Raw genomic sequence first — 20900 nt, forward strand, 5'->3', positions numbered from 1 at the left:
TTTTTTTTTTTTTTAGCATTTTGTAAAGCAAAATGTTGTTGAGCATGTCAACATGGCAGGCAGGACATACAGCACAGAAGAGATGGCTAGAATTCTGTTTGATTTGCTGTACAATGGCAAGAATAACAACAACAAAAACATGATAGAAAACTAATGTTGTTGTTGATAACCTGAAATGATTCTGGTTATCCTGATTATCGTAACATACAACAAAGCACATGGATAATAGGGGACAGGGTCATGTTGGAAGTGGGTGTAGAAAAACCCCAATATCATTGCTTGAAACCTTTATTTTGGTGTTTTCATTTACTATCAGAGCCTCCAGATGAAAGCTTCAAGTCGAAATATTGTTTACAGTGAGCTTTTGTGTTGCAATTTTGCATAATGCTGTGTGAATGTTTATGTGAGGAGTTTATGTATAGAACAACATGGTAATCGAGGAAAAAACATAATTGCACACAATTACGATTTTGATGTTTAATATACATGCAAATATTTCAGCACCATTTCCATCTATAAAATCCACACACAGAGAGAGTGTGTGTGACCTACTTTCTCCAGAAAGGGACAGACAGAATGGCACAGAGAGAAGGAGAGAGAGTGACCTACTTTCTTCAGAAAGATAAGAGACACAGAGAGAGAGAGAGAGTGATTGACCCACTTTCTCCAGAAAGATAGAGCTCAGCACAGACAGGGAGCTAGAGTAGCCCACTTTCTCCAAAAAGAAAAAGAGGCACAGACAGAGAGAGAGAACAACCAACTTTCTCCAGAAAAACAGAGAGGCATAGACAGAGAGAGAGAGAGAGAGAGTAACCCACTTTCTCCAGAAAGATAGAGAGGCACAGAGAGAGAGAGAGAGTAACCAACTTTCTCCAGAAAAACAGAGGCACAGACAGAGAGAGTAACCCACTTTCTCCAGAAAGATAGAGAGGCACAGACACAGAGAGAGAGAGAGTAATCCACTTTCTCCAGAAAGACAGAGAGGCACAGACACAGAGAAAGAGACAGAAAGAGAGAGAGATTTGAGAGAGTGACCCACTTTCTCAAAATAGACAAAAAAGAGAGAGTGACCCACTTTCTTCAGAAAGAGGCGCACACACATACACACACACACACACACACACACACACGGGGAGAAGAAGAGAGAGTGACCCACTTTCTCCAGAAAAACAGAGAGAGAGACAGACAGAAAGACAGACAGACAGACAGACAGAGAAGAGAGAGTGACCCACTTTCTCCATGGCCGACTGCTTGGCATGCAGCACAGTGAAGTGGGACTCCAGCTGCAGCTGCAGCCCCTCAATGCGCTCCTGCAGGCGCTGGATCTCGTCCTTCCGTGCCAGACAGCGCCGCATGGTCACGTCACGCTGCAGCTCCTGACACGCCATCTTCAGCTTGTCAAACTTCTGGATCACCTCCTGCAACCAGCAAACACACACACTGTAGCCTGTCGTGTGAAGAACTCAACGTTTTCAGTATTGCAGTTTGTTGATCGTTTGTGACATGTTGTGAAAGAGCATGATATAAGTTCAGGCTTGTTGTTGCTCTAGTTTTCCTTTTATCATTATTGAACATTGTATTTTGTCTTGTTTCTTGATGTTTAAACCAAGAACTCAACAGTGTTCCAAAAATCCAATGGTCTTGGGTTTGATCCCCCAGTAATCGGCACTGATCTCAGCAGTGGTTTAAGTTTGCTTGGCGTTAAGAATTCTCCTTAAGTCATTATGGAAGTAATGTACATTTAGGAAAATCAGAAAAATTAGGAAATTTGGGGAAAAAAATAGGAAAAAAACTCGTAACCTTAGTGCTGCAAAGATCACTTATGCACTGGTAGGTTAATGGTGGAGAATTTTCCACACTTACGCACCGGTAGGTTAATGGTGGAGAATTTTCCAATCTCCCTGGTAAACAAACATGCAGACCTGCAAGTGCCTAAACCCTTGTTGTGTGAATACACATGCAGATGATCAAACAGGCATGTTTAAGATTTCTGTAATCCATGTCAGCGTTCGGTGGGTTATTGAAACATTCAAGAAAACTTTTGCTTCCCAAAATGTTTAAAGATAGTAATGTCTGTAAGATTATAATTTTGAGATTAAATTTAAAATAATAATAAGTCCAACTTAATAATACATTAATTGATGTAAGAGGTGGTTTTATTTCTTTCTTCCATAAATTCCAAGGCAATTTCACAATTACATTAATGTTCTTCTAACATATGTATGCATTTTGAGAATCAGTGAGGTGACAGGATAACATTATTGATAGTGCATGGATTAGTTATACACTGTACTTTGACACACGAGTGTTGTCACATTTCACTTATTAGCTGTTTTTCATGTTTATTATGCTATTTTGTTCAGATGTTCGTAATCCACCATACCCAAAAAGGGGTAACAAGAAATACAATCTTCAATATCTTGAAATGTATGTTGCCACACTATGCAACCAAAACTGGTGGGCGAAAAAACAGAAAAAACCCACCAGAGATCAAATTAAGCTGGCAGACTGAAATGATTTTACATGGTATTTCTTATTTCATAAAAAAGGACTTCTATTTTGTATTAAATTGTTGACAGCCTCAAGGCCTGGACACAGTGTTGGGCTAATGCACAGGTCAGACATCTGCCCCTGAAAAAAAAAAATCCCCTTAAGTTACATTACCACATTTACTAATCCTATCAACTGTGCCAGACACTGAACAACTGTGTCAATGGTAAAGTACATGCAGTATAAAAACGAACGCCACCAGCAAAGTCCACTGACCCTGTGAGCGGTTTCGAACTCTACGCAGTGATCGGCGAAGGGCCCCTTGGCGTCAATGAACTTGACCTTGGCCCCGTTCAGCCCATTAGAGCGGCGCGAGGTGACGGGACTCATGTTGGTAGCTGGAGAGCCCCCAACGCTGGACTTGTGGTTGGGAGTGCTGTTGGGGGTCATGCCAGACAAATCCACCCTGGGTACGAGTCATAGAATCTGCTGTGTGAATCTGGCCTTTGACACTGTTACTTATCATAGTCCAGGCAAGCACACAGGGCTATGTCAGGACTGCTCAGCTAAACAAGAGTTACAAACAATACCGAGAGGTAACTCTTTGCTTGTTAATCATTTACTCTCCTTGCTTCGTTGTTCTTTCATTTTGAGACATACATAATGAACGTCATGAACTGTTCCATACAACCAAGACGTAAATCATACAGTTACAGTCTTTAACCTTTGATTGCTGAGCCTTTGAGTGATATGATCAAAGTGCCCTGGATATATCCTGCTATATCTAGAGAACTTTTGGTATGCAGTTTGTTAGGCAATGCCTGTGACCCATTTTTGAGAAACATATACTCTAAAAACATTGTTCACAAAAAAAGATAACCCCCCAAAAAATTTGGTAAACAGAACTGTAACTAACACAATAAATGAAAACAGTCATTCACTGATGAGCATGTCAGTCTGCAGCGGTCATGGAGATGCATTATTTCTGTCCCATGGGGGACAGAACCTTTCTTTTCTATTTCAGTTCAAATGAAACTGACAGTGTTTACTGGAAAGAATAAAAGTGGTGCATTGTTTAAGTTCTCTGATTTAATACAAGTGCTAGTCACACCTGCTTTTTTTTTTAATGAACAAATAATGAGAATACAAAACATTGCAACACATAACATCAAGAGTGCACAGATACCATGATCACATGGATAACATCAATTACAAAACAAAACTTACATAATCATCTGCTAATATGTTTTGTTAAGCATCCTGCAGAATTAAAGTCACAAGTGAAAGTGTATATGTTTTTGTTTCTAACTGGCTGAATCTTGCTGTGTACTACAGCTGCAAGTAAAGGCATATTCATTATCATACAAATAAAATATGATTCTACGTGTTGGATTGCAAAGAGATGGACTATACTATTCTGTTTCCATTCACTAAAATATCAACTGATTACTTAAGTAATCAAGGGCATATATACCTGCCATGCTAAACAGAATTGTTCATATTTCCCACGACTGGAGGACAAATGTTTTTCTAACCTGAATCTTATTTTCAAATAGTTAATAAGATGGTCTAGTGTAGGTGTTGTTCCTTGTACATTACACTTATGGATGAAGAAGTTTGCAGTTAATATTATCAAGTCTAAACTTTTATCTGTCTTTACATGTTTTGTACAACCAAACAAAATGAGCTGTTCTCCTAATGTTAATCTTGCACAATGGCAACATCTGTTGTGCACCTAGGACACAAAATCCGTCCAAAACTGTTGTACAATCTGACAGTCCCAAAAGAGGTGCTGGATTGTTTGTATTTCTAGAGAACCTGCTGGATTGTTTGTATTTCTAGAGAACCATTTTTTATGTAACAGGGGAATTTGATGTGGAGAACTGGCAGAAAAAAAACAGTAGCTCCTCTTCCCCTCTCCATGCTGCCCTGCTTCAGTGGCTCAAAACCAGCCATGTTCAGCCACAAAAGACTCAAACTTCAATCATTTAACAGGAAAAGCACAGCAAAAAGAACAATTAATTGTACTTGTAAGTGAACAAAAAAGGGAAGATTAGAGAATGTTGTATTCAAACATAATTACAACAACAAAAAAGAAAAAAAAAGATTGAAAGCAGAGGCGTTGTAGAACAGCATTCGCCACGACATTTGGCCAAACAAAACAATCCCATAGGCCTAGTTTGCATCGGTTTGACATGGCGCAGTACATAACACCAGACATAATCTTGCACCAACAGCAGTCAAGTTAAATCAATCTGCACACAGCCCAGAAAACCACAAAGTGGCCATTGCAGAGCTGGGCTATGGAATAAAAGCAGGCAGAGGTGACTAGATTAATGGGCAGTAAGAAACCCACGCCCACAGCACTATGTATGTACCTGTTGACTGGAGGGTTGATCACTGGCACAGCATGTCGCTGTTGAGGACCCAGCAGCAGTGGCTCCAGACTCCTGGTCACACACACACACACACAACATGTAACATGTCTGACGATCAAATCAAATCAAATCATGCTGCCTACAGCCCAACTGACCAAAAAGGGGCCATTTTAGGGCTTATAGTAAAAGAACCAATTCACTCATATCTAACTCAATCCACATAAAACTAATTAAATATATTGAACACGGTGTAAAAAGATCACATCACTAGAAGACATAAAATTCAAATATATTAAAAAATATCAATTTCCCCCAGGAAGTAGAAAAGGGTGTCTGGGTGGACATCCTGGAACATGATCTTCATGAAGCTAACTAAGTGTTTGTGCCTGATATCAAGCAGATCACAGCAGTCAATGAGAAGTTTTACACTCAAGAGACAGGTCGGATGGCACAAAACAAAACTCCCAAAGATACATCTGTCAAGTGAATGACTCTTGACTGTGTGGTCCTAGTCTTCCCATTTGGGCCCACAGTGTGCTCAGCTCTGGGTAGGAAGCAGCCATTGACTGAAAACCCCCACCTCTGATGGGGATCAAACAAGCGTCCTTCCAGTTGTCAGTCCATGACGCTAACCGCTTCATCGTGACAGCTAGTATAATACAGTGAAGTGAGTGATCCAGGCGTCCACAGCCATCACGTCACTGACCTGGCAAACTGGGTCTTGTGGCCCGTGTCGATTTGGCCGCTCTGCGAGGGGTGAATGGGATGCTGCCTCTGCACGATCGACTTCAGTCGGTCCATCATCACCTGCAACATGCACAGTCACCATGACAACACTGTCGGCTTCCATTGCCCTTCATCACATCCTGAATAAAAAAGCATATAAATAAAGCACAGATTTCAAAGATATTTCACTTGAAAAAAACAACAACAAAAAACAATAAGTACAACTGTTATCCACACACACACACACACACACACACACCTAATTTATCAAAAGAGACAAACAGCTCTCCTTTTCTCTCTTACATCACAATCGTCAAATCAACCATGGAATAACTTCCACTAGAATCCCAGAGCAAAAAGCATAAGTGCAAAAATAAAAGTCACTTTACGAATCAGTAACAGGCATCATTTCATGACATCCAAACATCAGATCTTGCCTTACATTGTGCAAAAGAAAATCATCTGCTGGGTCTCTATACATAAATGTGCAACAGATGTCAGTGATATGCATCCACCCAAGTACACTGCCCAGTCCTGGGACATCATTCCATATAGAGAGCAAAACAATTTATATATTTACCCAACTATCTCTTATGAAACCAAAGCTTAAGAAATGAGTATCTTCACTTCTAAAGTGTGCACTTAGACAGTAAACAATGAGAAAAAAAAACAAAAAACACTCTTCACATGAAAGTGCTACTGAACAAGCCACAAAGAGCATGGGACACGTAACACAGGGTGGTCCTGGGACCCCCATGCCTGAGTCAGTTAGCCACAAACACAAATATGTAGTGGTGACTTTGTGGTAACACGTCCGCCTAGGAAGTGAGAGAAAGCGCGCAGGATAGAATCCCACACTCGCAAGTATGGTGGTCTGGATGACAGTCATTCGTATGAGATGACAAACTGAGGACCAGTGTGTAGCTTGTACTTTATACAGGTAAAAGAACTAATGGCAACAAAAGGGTTGTTCCTGGCAAATTTATGTGTAAAAAAAAAACAACCAACCCAAAACAACAAAAAAACCTGCGTTTATTGGAAAACAAATACACTCGCAGGCGGAAAATAGAGAAAAAAAAATGGGTTGCCGCACTCTCCCAAAAGGGAGAAGCCCAAATTTCACACAAAGAAATGTGTAATGCAATACAATGAAATACAAAACAAAACAATACAAGACAAAACAAAACAACACATGTAAGTCAGGGTGGGTGAAAGGGGCCAAGGGAGGTCAGTCAGTCAGGACTCACGTAGGCCAGCTCCAGGAAGTCAAACTTGTTGGTGGAGCTGGAGAAGGCCAGGGACATCACCAGGTGCACCTGCAACGTGGGCAGCAGGGTGGTCAGCGTCTTCAGCTGCTCCTTGAACATCTTCTTCTTGTCGTGGTACTGGCTGAGAAGTGTGGCAAAACAGACACACACACACACATCAGGACCCCTTTTATTGTCAGGGCCAGATACTCTTCACAGGTGAAATAAATCACCAGACAAACACATATATGTCTCTCTCTCTCTCTCTCTCTCTCTCTGCAGTGACCATTCCCCTATATGTTTCTCATCAACATAGCCCTGATGATTATGACCTTAGTGGTCGGCAGGGCTATAAACAACATAGATTGATTTGATTTCTCATCAATATCATCTGTCTAACTGGGTGTTGTTATACTAAAATATAAATTCATATATACATATAATATATTCATATATTTATATATTAATAGCATTCCGGTATACAAATGTACATGTACAGTTATGTGAATCATGCGTGTGATATGTATAGTTCTGCGAATGTTCACACGCTCGTGCAGCAAGTGCGTGGGTGCGGTAAGTGCACATTCTCGTGAACGTTCATGCGTGTGTGTGTGTGTGTGTGTGTGTGTGTGTGTGTGTTGCGGACACACTCGTGATCTCGTAATGCACATGAGGTTGTCATAGTTTGCCGGACCAAAACTATATTCAGCGCAAATTACGTGAGTTGTGCGGACGCAGTAAATATTATTGACCTTATTACTTGCTATATTTGAATTGTATTCTATGTGACTTCTTATTTGATGACGGTGTAAACTTGGATATATAATTGACCTAATTACTAGGTGTATTCGACTATATTTTATGTGACTTGTTATTTGATCGGTTGTTTAATCAGTGGTTAAGTATATTGCACACTGTGTACTTTTGGAGGTGCCCTTTGGTACTTCTTGTGTCTTTTTTTTCTCCTTTCCATTGTACCATTGTATCATAACATTAATAGTCATCTTTGATACTGTTGTATTCACTTTTTCTGTTCCATGACTAAAACACTCAACACTTGGCCAATATCCGATGGTTTTAAAGTAGGTTTTCTGAATATTAATCATATCATCAACAAACTAGCTGATGTATCCCATGTCCTTTCAAACTCCGGAAAACAGTTTCACATATTCGGATTTGCTGAATCAAGACTAACAGACCATATACAAGACTCTGATTTACTACTACCAGGCTATTGTATTATTCGTAATGATCCGAAATGTTCTAGAGAAACAGGCCTTGTAGTATATGTTCAACAAAACATTAACTTTAAACGAATTGAATCACTCGAAAATTATCAAGTTGAATCTGTATGGATCGAAATACGCTTTAAGAAATCAAAACCTATCCTTCTCGGCTTTATCTATAGAAATCCAGCTGAACATGTAGATTGGATAGACAAGTTTATGTTGATGATGGAAGAAGCTTCTTTGTCTTCAAGTGAAATAATACTATTAGGTGACTTTAATATTGACTTACTCAAATCAAACAAACACTGGACAAAACTTTATGAATCATTTCACCTAACGCAGTTAATTGACATACCTACGAGAGTTACTGCAACGTCAAAAACACTTATAGATCATATATACGCTTCATCTACAAACTCCATAACAGAAGTATGTTCCCCAACGTTTGGCTGCAGTGACCATTCCCCTATATGTTTCACATGGTCCAAACGAGGTGTAAAAATTCCTGCAAATAGACATAAAACCGTTTGCCATAGAGATTTTAGACAATTTGATAAGGATTTATTTCTACAGAACTTGATACATTCCAATATGTCAGCTGTTTATCAGTTCTCTAATCCTGAAGAAGCACTGGAGGTTTGGTATCACAATTTTCTTAATGTATATGATAAACATGCTCCATTCATAACAAAACGTGTCAAAAGCTATCCTAAACAGCCGTGGATGACTAAAACCATTGATGATAAGATTAAGGAAAGAGACTCGTCTCTCTCAGAAGGTAAGAAAGATGAATTCAGAAAACAACGTAATCTTGTAAATGCTTTGAAACGTTCAGAAAAAAAGAATTATTTTCAAGAACTTATTTCCACAAAATCCAATAATAAATTGATTTGGAAAGCCATAAATCAGTTAAATAATAAACATAATATCACGCAATCCACAACAACTAACGACATATCAGCAGATAACCTAAATACACATTTTTGTAATGTAGCTAACTCAACAGTAGGAACAAACATGTCATCCCTTAATTCACTTGATATTCTCGAAACCTTTTGTAACACTAAAAATATTTCATCACACCTTGATATCCCTCTTATGGATGTACATGAAGTTTACTATGCTCTTTCCCACTTGAAGCAAACAGGTTCGAAAGGTATTGATGGTATAGATGGAAAGATATTAAAACTCTCTGCTCCTATAATTGCCGAAACACTTACTTATGTCTATAACCAATGTATCACAAAAAAGATCATTCCTAAATCTTTTAAAGTCGCGAAAGTAGTACCCATTTTTAAGTCAGGAGACCGTACAGACCCTTCCAATTACAGACCAATTTCAATCTTATCAATATTGTCAAAACCTTTAGAAAAACACATTAACAAACATATCCTTAATCATTTCAATCACTACAAATTATTTCATCCAAATCAGTCTGGTTTCAGGTCCAAGCACTCCTGTCATACAGCACTCACTAACTTAGTCGAACAATGGCTCACAAATATAAACAATAATGAAATTACTGGTGTTCTCATGGTGGATTTTATGAAGGCATTCGATGTGATAGACCACACTCTTCTTTTGAAAAAACTAAAATTATATGGCTTTTCTGGAAATACACTTGACCTCATATCTTCATTTCTATCAGACAGAAGACAAATTGTATCTATGAATGAATCTCAATCCTCTTTACAGTCTATCTATTACGGAGTTCCTCAAGGTTCAATTCTTGGTCCAATATTGTTTTCTGTTTATATAAATGATTTGCCTCTATTTATTAATGCATTATGTGAGATGTTTGCAGACGATACAACAATACATACAAATCACACTACAATAGACAAAGTGTACTATGCTCTGCAACAAAGCATTAATGATATAGTTAGATGGTCCAATTTAAATCACATGCGTCTCCATCCAAAAAAAACGAAATGTCTCATACTCACCACCAGACAGAAACGCCAAAATTTTTCACACAACCTTCCACCCTTTTCCATTAATGGTCATCCAATAGAAGAAGTTGATAATCATAAAATTCTTGGAGTCACCATTGATAACAACTTATCTTGGTCCAGTCATATTATGTCATTATGCAAAACCCTATCCAAAAAGATTTATCAGCTTTCCAGAATTAAACATTTTCTTGATTTGCATTGTAGAAAATTATTCTTTTTTGCTTATATTGAATCACATATTAACTATGCGTCAACACTCTGGGATTCAGCTAGCGATAATATACTAAAACCTTTACTAAGTCTGCATAGACGAGCTCTTAAATTAATCCTTCTGAAATCTTCATCACTGACTGCTGACGACTACAGACATTTAGATATTCTTCCCCTAAAGCTTAAACTTGAATACAACAAAGCAGTTTTTATTTTTAAAATCATGTCAAATTATGCTCCATCTTTGAGAGATAGATTTCCCACCACGCTAGTCCGCCAGACCAACAAGATTAAGATCCCCATTCCAAGAGTAGATCTGTTTAAATCCAGTCTCATTTATTCAGGAGGCTGTTTATGGAACAATATTTCATCCAATCTTAATGTTCAGAAAAGCATTCAAGAATTCAAAAAACATTACCATACACACCTTATGGACAAATATGTCAACAATCATACTTAACTTGACTTTATCTTATTGAATACGCATATATAGTTTAATTGTATGTCTAACCGCTATCGCACTACTTAATGATATACAACCACAATCAGTGTCCTGAATTTTTTTTTGGGGGGGGGGGGGGGGGGCAGGGGGGGGAGGCTTGAGAGGGGCTGTTTTTTTGTTGTTGTTTTTGTTTGTTTGTTTGTTTGTTTTTTGTTGTTTTTTTTAAAGAGGGGATGGTTTGATCTTTTTCCTTCATGACATGATGATGTTTGTATCATGATTATGTAAATGTACATGTTAATTATGTAGATGTGCATGTTTAAATGTGAATGTGAATGTCATGTCTTTATTTCTTCATCTCTTTGCTACTTTGTGGATGTTTTGATTCATATTCAATTTCCATTTGCCCTGAGGGCTGGATGAAAAAAAACACATGTATGCTTATTCCAATTCCCTCAATAATCTATATATATATATATATAGACACACACACACACACGCACACTCTCCTCCCCTTCCCTCCTTCCAGTGAACACCTAGAACTTTCTCCTCCCACCCACCACCCAACCAGTCTGTTTCCATTCTCTACAATTTATAACTCATGAAATAAATCACATCACACATACACATGCACTCTCCTCCCCTTCCCTCCTTCCTGTCAACACTCACACCTTTCTTCAACCACACACCATCCTACCAGTCTCACTTTCCCTGCTATATAAATTATAACTTGTGAAATAAATTGCATCACACATACACGTACACACACACTCCCCTCCTATATCACACATACACATGTATACATGTACACACACATTCCCCTCCCCTCTTGTATCACACATACACTTGTATACATGTACACACACATTCCCCTCCCCTCCTATATCACACATACACATGTATACATGTATACACACGTTCCCCTCCCCTCCTATATCACACATACCCATGTATACATGTACACACACACCCCTCCCATCCCCACAGACATCATACATACAGTATATATGTATACACACACCCCTCTGCAGTCCCACCCCACCCACCTGTCGACCTCCTCGACCAGCATGTCTTTGGTCTGCTGCATCTTGAGTATGATGGCATTGTAGAGCTCCAGCAGACTGTGGCGCTCCTTGTCAGCGTTCTGCTGGATCTCCTCCAGCAGGGCCTTCAGCAGCAAGATACCGTCCTGCACCGAGTGCTGCAGCTCCCGGATCGCCTGCCCTCACACACACACATACACACATGAGAACACACACGTGGTAAAACCATTAACTCTCTGCATCACCCGATATAACCTGCCAAACTGCCCTATTCAATCCCCTAAGCCACCCAATATGTTCTGCTAAATTGCCCTATTCAATCCCCTGAACCGCCCGATAAGTCCCATTAAATTGCCCTTTTCAATCCCCTGAACCGCCCGATATGGCCTGCCGAAGTGCCCTATTCAATCCCCTGAACCGCCTGATATGGTCCGCCGAAGTGCCCTATTCAATCCCCTGAACCACCCGATATGGCCTTTACCTATACTTTCGCTTTTAGCAATCCCATAATGCACCTAGAGCAGAAGTACATTTGTTCTTTCCTCTTCTGCCATTTTTAAAGTTTGAGCAAGTGGATCGGTTCAGAAGTTTCTGAGCTATGAATTTTTTTTATCTTAATGATTTTTTTTTTTTACATAAATGGCTGAGAATGATTGATTAGACATGCCTTCAATCATGTTCAACTGTTATTATTAAGTATCTTTATTTGTAGCTGGGTATTCAGAGAATGAAAAAAACCCAAGCTCACACACACACACACACCAGATCACTCAGAGAGTCAGTTTTCGTAATCTTTGATGCACACATAACTTGTGACTTTTTCCAGAACAGGTTGGATTTTTTTTTCTTTCAATCATTCTTCACAATTTAAGTGCCCCTAATTTACTTGTATGTAAAACTATTATGTTTTCTGCACATTCTGAGCTGTCTTTTGCAACAAAAGAAATAAACCTTAATTCTGTATAGTCTTTTTTTAGTTTGGTATGAGTGAGTTCAGTGAGGAGTTACTTCCCTTCACACAGGATTTAGAAGTACCCTTGGGATTTGTCTGTCATGGGGCAGAGGGTTAAAAGTCCCGCAGCCTTTTACGATACAGGGGCAGCAAATTCATAATCACTGTGTCAAAGGTGGGGCGCAATCTCCTACCGCTGCATTAACCTTCCCCCACAACTGAAATCAGGTAACAATTCACACCCTAGCGAAGTGAGGAAAATCAAAGTCGAGTGCCTTTCCCAAGCAACCATTATCATACCAAAATGGGGCCTCAAACCCTGATCACTGGACCTGAAATCCTATGTATAACCGATACAGCCCTCAAGAGAACATAGCCACGTCCAAATATAACAGGCAGCAGATATTTCATCTGCTCTGTCATCCCTGAAACACTTTCACAAATGAACAGTGGGGGAAAAGTGTAGCCTGAAATAAGAGGTAGTTATTATATATGATAAGAGTAATGACACTTAAGTTGAATGCCAGCAGGGGGATGATACAATACATAAGCTCTATTCACACTCTTAAACTGAAAAAAAAGAAAAAAGAAAGTCTCATCCATGAACTGGGTACACAGCCTGCCATGGAAGTGATCTGTGCCCCAACCTCCCTGTCTGAACCTGCTTACTGACTGCATCTGTCAGTTATCTGAATCTCACTTGTAGCACATTCACAGACAACACAGGACACAGGAGAGTGTGGGCCATCTCACCTGCACACTGTGCTCCAGTTTCTTGCAACTCTGATTATAGGCGGTCTCCAGGTCCACACAGTGTGTCCGACTTTCTCTGCAAGGAATGTATCAAGTACATGTTATGGCATATACAACTGCACTTCTTATTCTCCAATCTGTCCCAACACTATTTCAAAAATAAAAGCACCACCAGAATGTAGCAGTATATCTTATTTGCTTGTAATAATTTCATTTCAACACTCCAAGCTAAACATTCTGAGGCTCAGATACAGTTTATTCATCAAGAATAAAACTGAATACTCAATTATTCCATACTAACAGTATCATCCATCAATCACCACAGACAGCAAACAGACACCCACATACAAGACCCATAATGAGAAAGGTACTCACATCCTCATATCACGGAAGCAGTTGATGCACAGCAAGATTTTCTTCTCCATGGAAAACATAATGTAGGGCTCACCATGCAGTGCTGAAACATGATCAGGAGTACATTTCATAATACTATTGTAAATGTAAATGTATTGTGTGGTTTTGTGTTGTGTTGTATTGTAATTTGTACTGTATTGTATTGCATTACAATTTGTAAGAACATATGTCTCTGTGTGAAATTCAGGCTGCTCTCTCCAGGCTGAAACTGAAACTGCTGCCTGCAACAGTGCATGTGTATAGATCTGTTTTCCTGTCAAAGTGTATTTTAAATTTTTACAAGAAAACTTTGCCAGGAACAACCCTTTTGTTTCTACAGGTTCTTTTACATGCAGTAAGTGCATGCTAAATACAGGACCTCCATTTACCATCCCATCCAAATGACTAATACATAATATTCATGTATATTTTTGCAAAAGTGCAAAGGGAGCAGGAGAGACCCTTGGCAGGTAGGTGGGGTGAGAAGGGGAGAGAAAGGAGGTGCATAAGAAATGACATCATGCAACATCTGATTAACGCATTAATGTGGAAGTAAAACAGTCCACACAATGTGAAGTAAGAGAAAACACAGCAGCTCCCCATCTTCTCACAGCAACACTCACAGCATCGTTTGTGGATGTCCCTCGTGCGTTTCGTCATCAGCACCACATCGTGGGCCGCAAACATACGCGCACGATGCGTGTCCTCCCGACACTTGTCGCACAGCGGCTGACAACACGTGTTGCAGTAAAACATGCCACCATCGCTGTCCTGAGGGAAAGAAATAATTGCTGCTCTGTAGTCCTTGTAATGCAAATCAATGTCCTGAAGTACTGAATAATTGTTGCTTTGTAATGCATCAATGTCTTGAAGTACAGAATAATTGTTGCTTTGCAATGCAAACCATGTCCTGAAGGAATAAACAATTGTTGCTTTGTAGTCCTTATACAAATCAATGTCCTGAAGCCAGTGAAGGAAATAAATGATTCTTACTTTGTAGTCCTCGTAATCCAAATCAATGTTAAAAGTGTCCTTTAACATATGGAACAGGGCTTAAAAATTTTTTTTTTTGAAGAAACAAAAAGCAAAATGTACCAGCTCTGTGTTTTTTTGTTGTGTTTTTGTTGTTGTTGTTTTTAATCTCATTTTAGACATGGATAGAACAAAGATAACATACACTGATTTATACAGGCACCAACTAAAGACAAGCAGTAGTCTAATCCTTCATTTCTCAGTACTACGATCATCATCTAGGCATTCATCATTCCAATGATAACTAAACCAATGAAATTATAAGGCAATGGGCAGATCTCTTGTTGATTACTTGATTCCAGGATATTATATTCTCACTTTGAATATAAAGTATCAGTAGCTCAAGGAGGCGTCACTGCGTTCAGACAAATCCACATACGCTACAACACATCTGCCAAGCAGATGCCTGACCAGCAGCATAACCCAATGCGCTTTGTCAGGCCTTGAAAGAAAAAAAAGAAAAAAAAGAGGTAAATGAATATTTTCTAAAAACAAATATTAAAAAAAGAAAAAAAAGAAAAGATAATAAGAATAATAATAAATAAAAATAGAATAAAGACAATAATGATAATAAATAAATAAATAAGCAAATAAATATTGCCTATACACACACACACACACACACACACACAAACACAAACACACATACACGCACATAGCTCTCCTGACAGGTGTACACTTACACACTCGCGCACGCATACAAGTACACAAACATACAGACACAAACGCTTGTGAACACGCACACACGCGAACGTGCGTGTGCACACACACAGAGCTAAACAAAGGCTGCCACTGATAGGCCGCAAGAGCGGTGGGAAAAGATCACTGATGCCAGTCAGGCATGTTGCTCAGTCTATTGTATTTGGGAAAAGCCCACAGAGACTCTCTTCCATTTTGAAGAAATTTGTGCAATGTTGATTTGCAAAGCATTGTGTTCTACCTTTCATGCTAGACTTACCGCCACTCCCTCTCTCTACCTTTATTTCTTTGAAGGCAATCGATGGTGTGATGGCCTTGTACCTGTTCTTTTTGGTATTCTTTGACTTTTCTGAGGATTTCTGATTTTCCTAGATGTAGGCCGCTCATTGCTGTTGCCAGCAAGTCTGTCAGCTCGATCATTTCCCTTAACACCTGCATGTCCCAGGCAGTATGACTATGTAAGTTTCTGAATCTGAAAGTTGCGCACTGCCTCATGCCACTCTAAGCTTCCCATTCCACTTACAATTTTCTGTTAGAGGTTCATACAGAATCACTGAGACTGTTAGAATCATGGCATGTTGGTTTCCAGGCATATGGATAGATGACAGCCACTGGAGAGCATGTGTCACAGCTTGAACTTCCATCATTAGGCTGGAGGTTGTGACTTTGTAGGCAGCATTCTCTTCCCCAATTGTTTTTCCATTTTGTTTTGCAGTGAATCCCTAACCGGGCTGGTCTTTGGTGACTGAGCCATCTGTGTATATGATGATGTCCTCTTCTTTACTGTTTTCTTCTATGAGTAACTTCACTTCTGCCTCAGTTTTGCCCTCTGGCCATTCCCGACAATGTCTTCCTAGAGTGGGTGGAATGGCTGTGTTGAATAGATGAGTGATATTTTCCCGGTTTTCCTCCCATTCTTTGTTTCCTTCAGGTCTTGCAGTCGGCATACTAGCTGGATTGTGTCTTCTGCTTGCCCCATCCATGATCTTCCTCGTCCTAGACGGCCGCCTTACGGTTCCTTGACTGCATCATGCAGTGGGTTTTGAGGGTTTTCTAATGTTCTGTAGTAGGTCTTAACCTGATCTAACTTGTTTCTGGCCTGCATTGAGGGAAGGTCAAGCAGGTATCGCATGGTTGCCATAGGCGTGTCTTTTGTTGTTTCAAGGATCAGTCTCATAGCTTCATTTTGAACTCTTTCTAATTGTAGGAGACTACTTTGAGACAGTTTGTTTGCCCAAGTCCATATCGATCACACTGAGAACGAGTGATTGATACAGAAGGAAGAGGTGGCGTTATTCAATACCTTTGGATGCCAAAGTATTGGTTTTGAGTATAAAAAATAGGAACACACACACACACACACACACACACACACACAAACACACACACACTCACACACCAACAACAAAGCAGCAGCTAAAGTCATTACAGTTCAAGGTGACATCATTCACTCATTGTCCAGTCCTGTGTCCTGAAGAAAATAGCCTGAATTATAAATTCCTGTAAAATTAGAAAGGAAAACAACAAAGCACATCACATCAAAAACTGATCGATACAAACCAGTATAACACAACGATACACTCCACATACAATGATACATTGATGATATAGTAGAGCATGTAGACAATTCCATACATAATTACATGACAACAAACCGTGCCACTCACAGAGGAATCACAGTTGGCACAGGGCACTTTCTCCACCGTGGTGGACTCCACCAAGAACTTGAGCAAGGGGTCGTGAGGTGGCAGCTGAGCCCCTTCCTTGATATTTGTGGAAACACTGCGACCACAATATGATTTTATTATCATTATTATTATTGAAAAGAAAATGACAGTTGCATCACACACTGAATTCTGATACCAGTAGAAATGTTGTGGTTCCATAAAATCATTGCAAACATGCTTCTCTTCTAGAAAAAGGGACAGAAAAATGTAAGAGGCACTGCCTTATACTAACTAAGGGTAAGACACAACAGCCATTTCGAATTGTATGCCTTTAGTCTCTTTGGGACTGGGAGGGTGGGGGGAGTGAGTTCTGTTAAAAAGAATTGATTATATATATATATATATATATATATATATATATATATACAAATCTACACACACACACACACACACACGCACACACATATATTGCTGTCCCTTGACATCAATACATACCAGAAATTGTTACACTTGGCAGATCTATACATGTATCAGATAACTTTCATACTTCTAGCATTAGTGGTAAGCAGTGTTATAATGATTTCTTCAAAAATAAAAATAAATAAAATAAAGCAAAGATAAATTAAAACAATGTGTCAATTTGCAATTAAAAAAAAAAAAGAATACTGTAATAGTACTAATACAGTAATTGTATCAACACTAGTAATGTCACCAAAAATTTTTAGAAAAAGAAAAAAATCCCAATAACAATGCAACAATTTGTAAGACAGAACATTAAAAGTGCATAAGTCTTTATTAAACGGTTGAATAATATGAATTAAGGCAATCAGAATTCATAAAATGATAAATTTATGATTAAAGCAATTAACAGACTAGCCAGTTATCAGGTGATGTGCTACAGGCTCCTGGTCCCAGAACTAAAAGTATGTGTGAAACTGAACTTTTTTCTTTCCAGAGTTTCTCTCTCTCTCTCTCTCTCTCTCTCTCTCTCTCTCTTTTCAATGCAAACAAAATTATGATTTCTTTATTTTTCCCTGATTTGCAATACTTGTTTGTTAATTTCATCAGTTTACAGTGTATGTATGCTTTATGGTATATTGTTTTCAGAAAGAGAGAGAGAGACTGAGACAGAGACAGAGAGAGAATGGCAGAAAACTGGCCATTAATATATAAAGAGAGAGAGAGAGAGAGAGAGAATGGCAGAAAATTGGCCATTAATATATAAATTCAAAACTCTATAAAAACCACATGAAAAAACAAGCCATTTCTTAGTTCAAGATGAAGATCCCTGATCTACAGACAGTGAAAGTAAAACCTCAATGTTCAGCGTCTGTTCAGTGCAGAATATCTTCACTTACCCACACACTGGGCAGGTCATCTTGAAGTCAGCGGCTCGGCCGCGAAGGCACCTCTCACAGAAACTGTGGAAGCAGGTAAGAATACAGGGGTCGTCATAGGGCTCATTGCACAGGGGGCACTGCAGGGGATTCCATGTCTTGGTGTCTGCATCGTCGGCATTCTCCATCGGATGGAAGATCTCCCCTGACATACTGTTTTCTCCCCACCCCCTACCACACTGGCTCCACTGCTGTACCCAGGCTCTGTTCAGTCCATTCCAGATATATATATTATGTATTATTTAAAAAAAAAAAAAAAAAAAAGGGTTCCTTTCACAGCACTCAGCGGCGGGTCTATCAATGTCCTTCTCTCTCTCTGATTAGAGCTTGTTTAATCATCACTGCTTTTAAATGCTGTTGCTTCAGAGAAAGTATCTGGAACAAAAGAAAAAACTTCAATTTTGTTTCCAGGTGCAATTAAAACTTAACACTTTAAACTGCTTTTGTCTGTTCTCAAGTATAAAAAAAGCGTTCTGAATATATATTTCTCTTTTTAAACTGGACTAAGTAAATGAGTAATGGTGGTAGCTGCAGCTGGACAGGTCTATTTCAAGACAGGAAAAGGTAGCCTGTCTTTATTGCTCCTCTTTTGCTCTTATTTTATGATGTGCAGCATCCATGCAGTGTGCCAGTGTTCAAAGCAGTTAGCACAGTTTAAAGAGTGGATCTTGAAACAAGACACATAAGATCTGACTCCTGCATGCACTGACATATCCCACCTTCCCGTATGCATGTTAGAAACTGATTCTCACACTCACAGCGGATTCGGAAAGAAGAATTAAGCTTGAATTTCAAGCCTTGGAAATGAGGTGTTACTATTATTCTGCATCACCAAATGAACAAATGTGCTAAACTATTAAGCAGCATATTGGACCTTATATGCTCCCAACTGACATCAGTTAAGAAAAGAATAGCGATGCTGGTATGGCCATGAAAGAACTTAAGAAGACTCAATGGCCTTTCTAAACCAGTCCTCCAAAAAGGAACTGTTGAGGGAGGGATCGACTGACAATATTGCTGAATGGACATGAAAACCATTTGCGGATCAACTGACAACATTGCTGAATGGACATGAAAACCAACTGCAGAGACCCAGGCTTTAACACACAATCGACAGACCTGGAGGACTCTGCTGAACAGTTCTTCACAAAGCTGCCCTTCCTCAGTGTCCTAAATAATCAGCGATAAATTGGGCTTCTTCTTCTTCTTCTTTCCCTTGACTACCGCCTTCATCATTGTGAAGATTCTGTAGACTATAAGGGGGGTTTGCGTGTTTTTGTGGTTTCCTGAGGCAGAGGTTGCTCGGCCAGGGGATGGGGGGGGGAGGTGTGGGGGAGGGGGGGAGGTGATCGGATTTGGGATTTGAAGCCTTCCGGGGTTGGGCTGAGGGCAATCTCAGCAGGAAGGCTGTTCCAGTTTGTTATGGTTCGGCTTAAACCTTTGCTTAAAAAACAAAACGCTGAATAAACGGTGATTTATACAATTATATTGTTGCAAGCTGCAAGGAAAAGATATATGTTCTGCGAATCGTGACTGTCCGCATGTTTACAAACGTGCAAGGTGCAGTCATGGAATCGTCAGTCGCAATACAACACGATGAGCACAGGAAGTGTTATCTGGACACAACTGCCAGCTGACAGTCTGCAACCACAAACAACCACACGCAGACAGACCCACGACAGACATTCCTTTCTAAACCATACCTCTCAGGCACAGAATCAACAAATACTTGGCGTTCAGTTCAGTTCCCTGTTTACAAACTTGCAGAAAGCCGTTCTCAGGGCGTCGCCATCTTGATTAATCCTCGGTGAGTCAGCTTCCCAAATTCGGAAACAAAAAGTTGCGTGGTTCCCCGAGTCGTTTCAGCTCCTCCATACATAAACTCATTTAAAATACATGAAGACAACAAAAATGCCGACTGTGCATTACGTAAACTGACACCATCAATTACCTTGGAAATGTGCCGGACTCTGTTTGGCCTCCAGCCACTACCTACAATACGGGAGCTAACTGCAAAATTTAAAGTTTGACTGTCGATGCGTTACCTCCCTGTAAGTCGAAGCGATGGGCGTGTCTCATTGTCATGGGAAGCTGACGTTTTTGAGGGCTATGGGCATCGAAGTATACGAAAATTAAATTGAATAACTAGTTTATTTGTTAACTTATTAGTTAAATGATTGAATGGGTGAAAATCCTCATAAATCTTATTGTTCTATGTGTATGTTGTTCTCAAGGTGTGTTCACATGTGCATGTGTATTTGTGGGGGACGGGAGGGTGGGAGAGAGA

The 20900-nt window shown here is 39.6% G+C and overlaps 1 protein-coding gene across 6 annotated transcripts in view; it reads right to left on the reverse strand.

Moving 5' to 3' along the window:
- Positions 1–20616, reverse strand: part of LOC143287689 (RING finger protein 207-like) — a 29864-nt gene extending 9248 nt beyond the window's left edge. For 2 of the 6 annotated variants that reach the window (XM_076595889.1, XM_076595883.1), the window contains exons 1-12: positions 20317–20603; positions 18575–18988; positions 17217–17331; positions 14442–14589; positions 13801–13882; positions 13426–13501; positions 11724–11896; positions 6842–6983; positions 5575–5675; positions 4869–4940; positions 2767–2956; positions 1233–1418 (exon numbers count right to left, since the gene is read on the reverse strand). In XM_076595889.1, coding sequence (XP_076452004.1) covers positions 1233–1418; positions 2767–2956; positions 4869–4940; positions 5575–5675; positions 6842–6983; positions 11724–11896; positions 13426–13501; positions 13801–13882; positions 14442–14589; positions 17217–17331; positions 18575–18765 — 1476 coding nt within the window. In that variant the 5' untranslated portion in view covers positions 18766–18988; positions 20317–20603. Of the gene's footprint in view, positions 1–1232; positions 1419–2766; positions 2957–4868; positions 4941–5574; positions 5676–6841; positions 6984–11723; positions 11897–13425; positions 13502–13800; positions 13883–14441; positions 14590–17216; positions 17332–18574; positions 18989–20316 lie in introns of all 6 variants that reach the window. The other 4 variants (XM_076595885.1, XM_076595884.1, XM_076595888.1 and 1 more) reach the window with 4 other exon arrangements.
- Between the last annotated feature and the right edge of the window lie 284 nt (positions 20617–20900).

Source organism: Babylonia areolata, chromosome 11 (genome assembly GCF_041734735.1).
Source record: "Babylonia areolata isolate BAREFJ2019XMU chromosome 11, ASM4173473v1, whole genome shotgun sequence".
Taxonomy (NCBI): domain Eukaryota; kingdom Metazoa; phylum Mollusca; class Gastropoda; order Neogastropoda; family Buccinidae; genus Babylonia; species Babylonia areolata.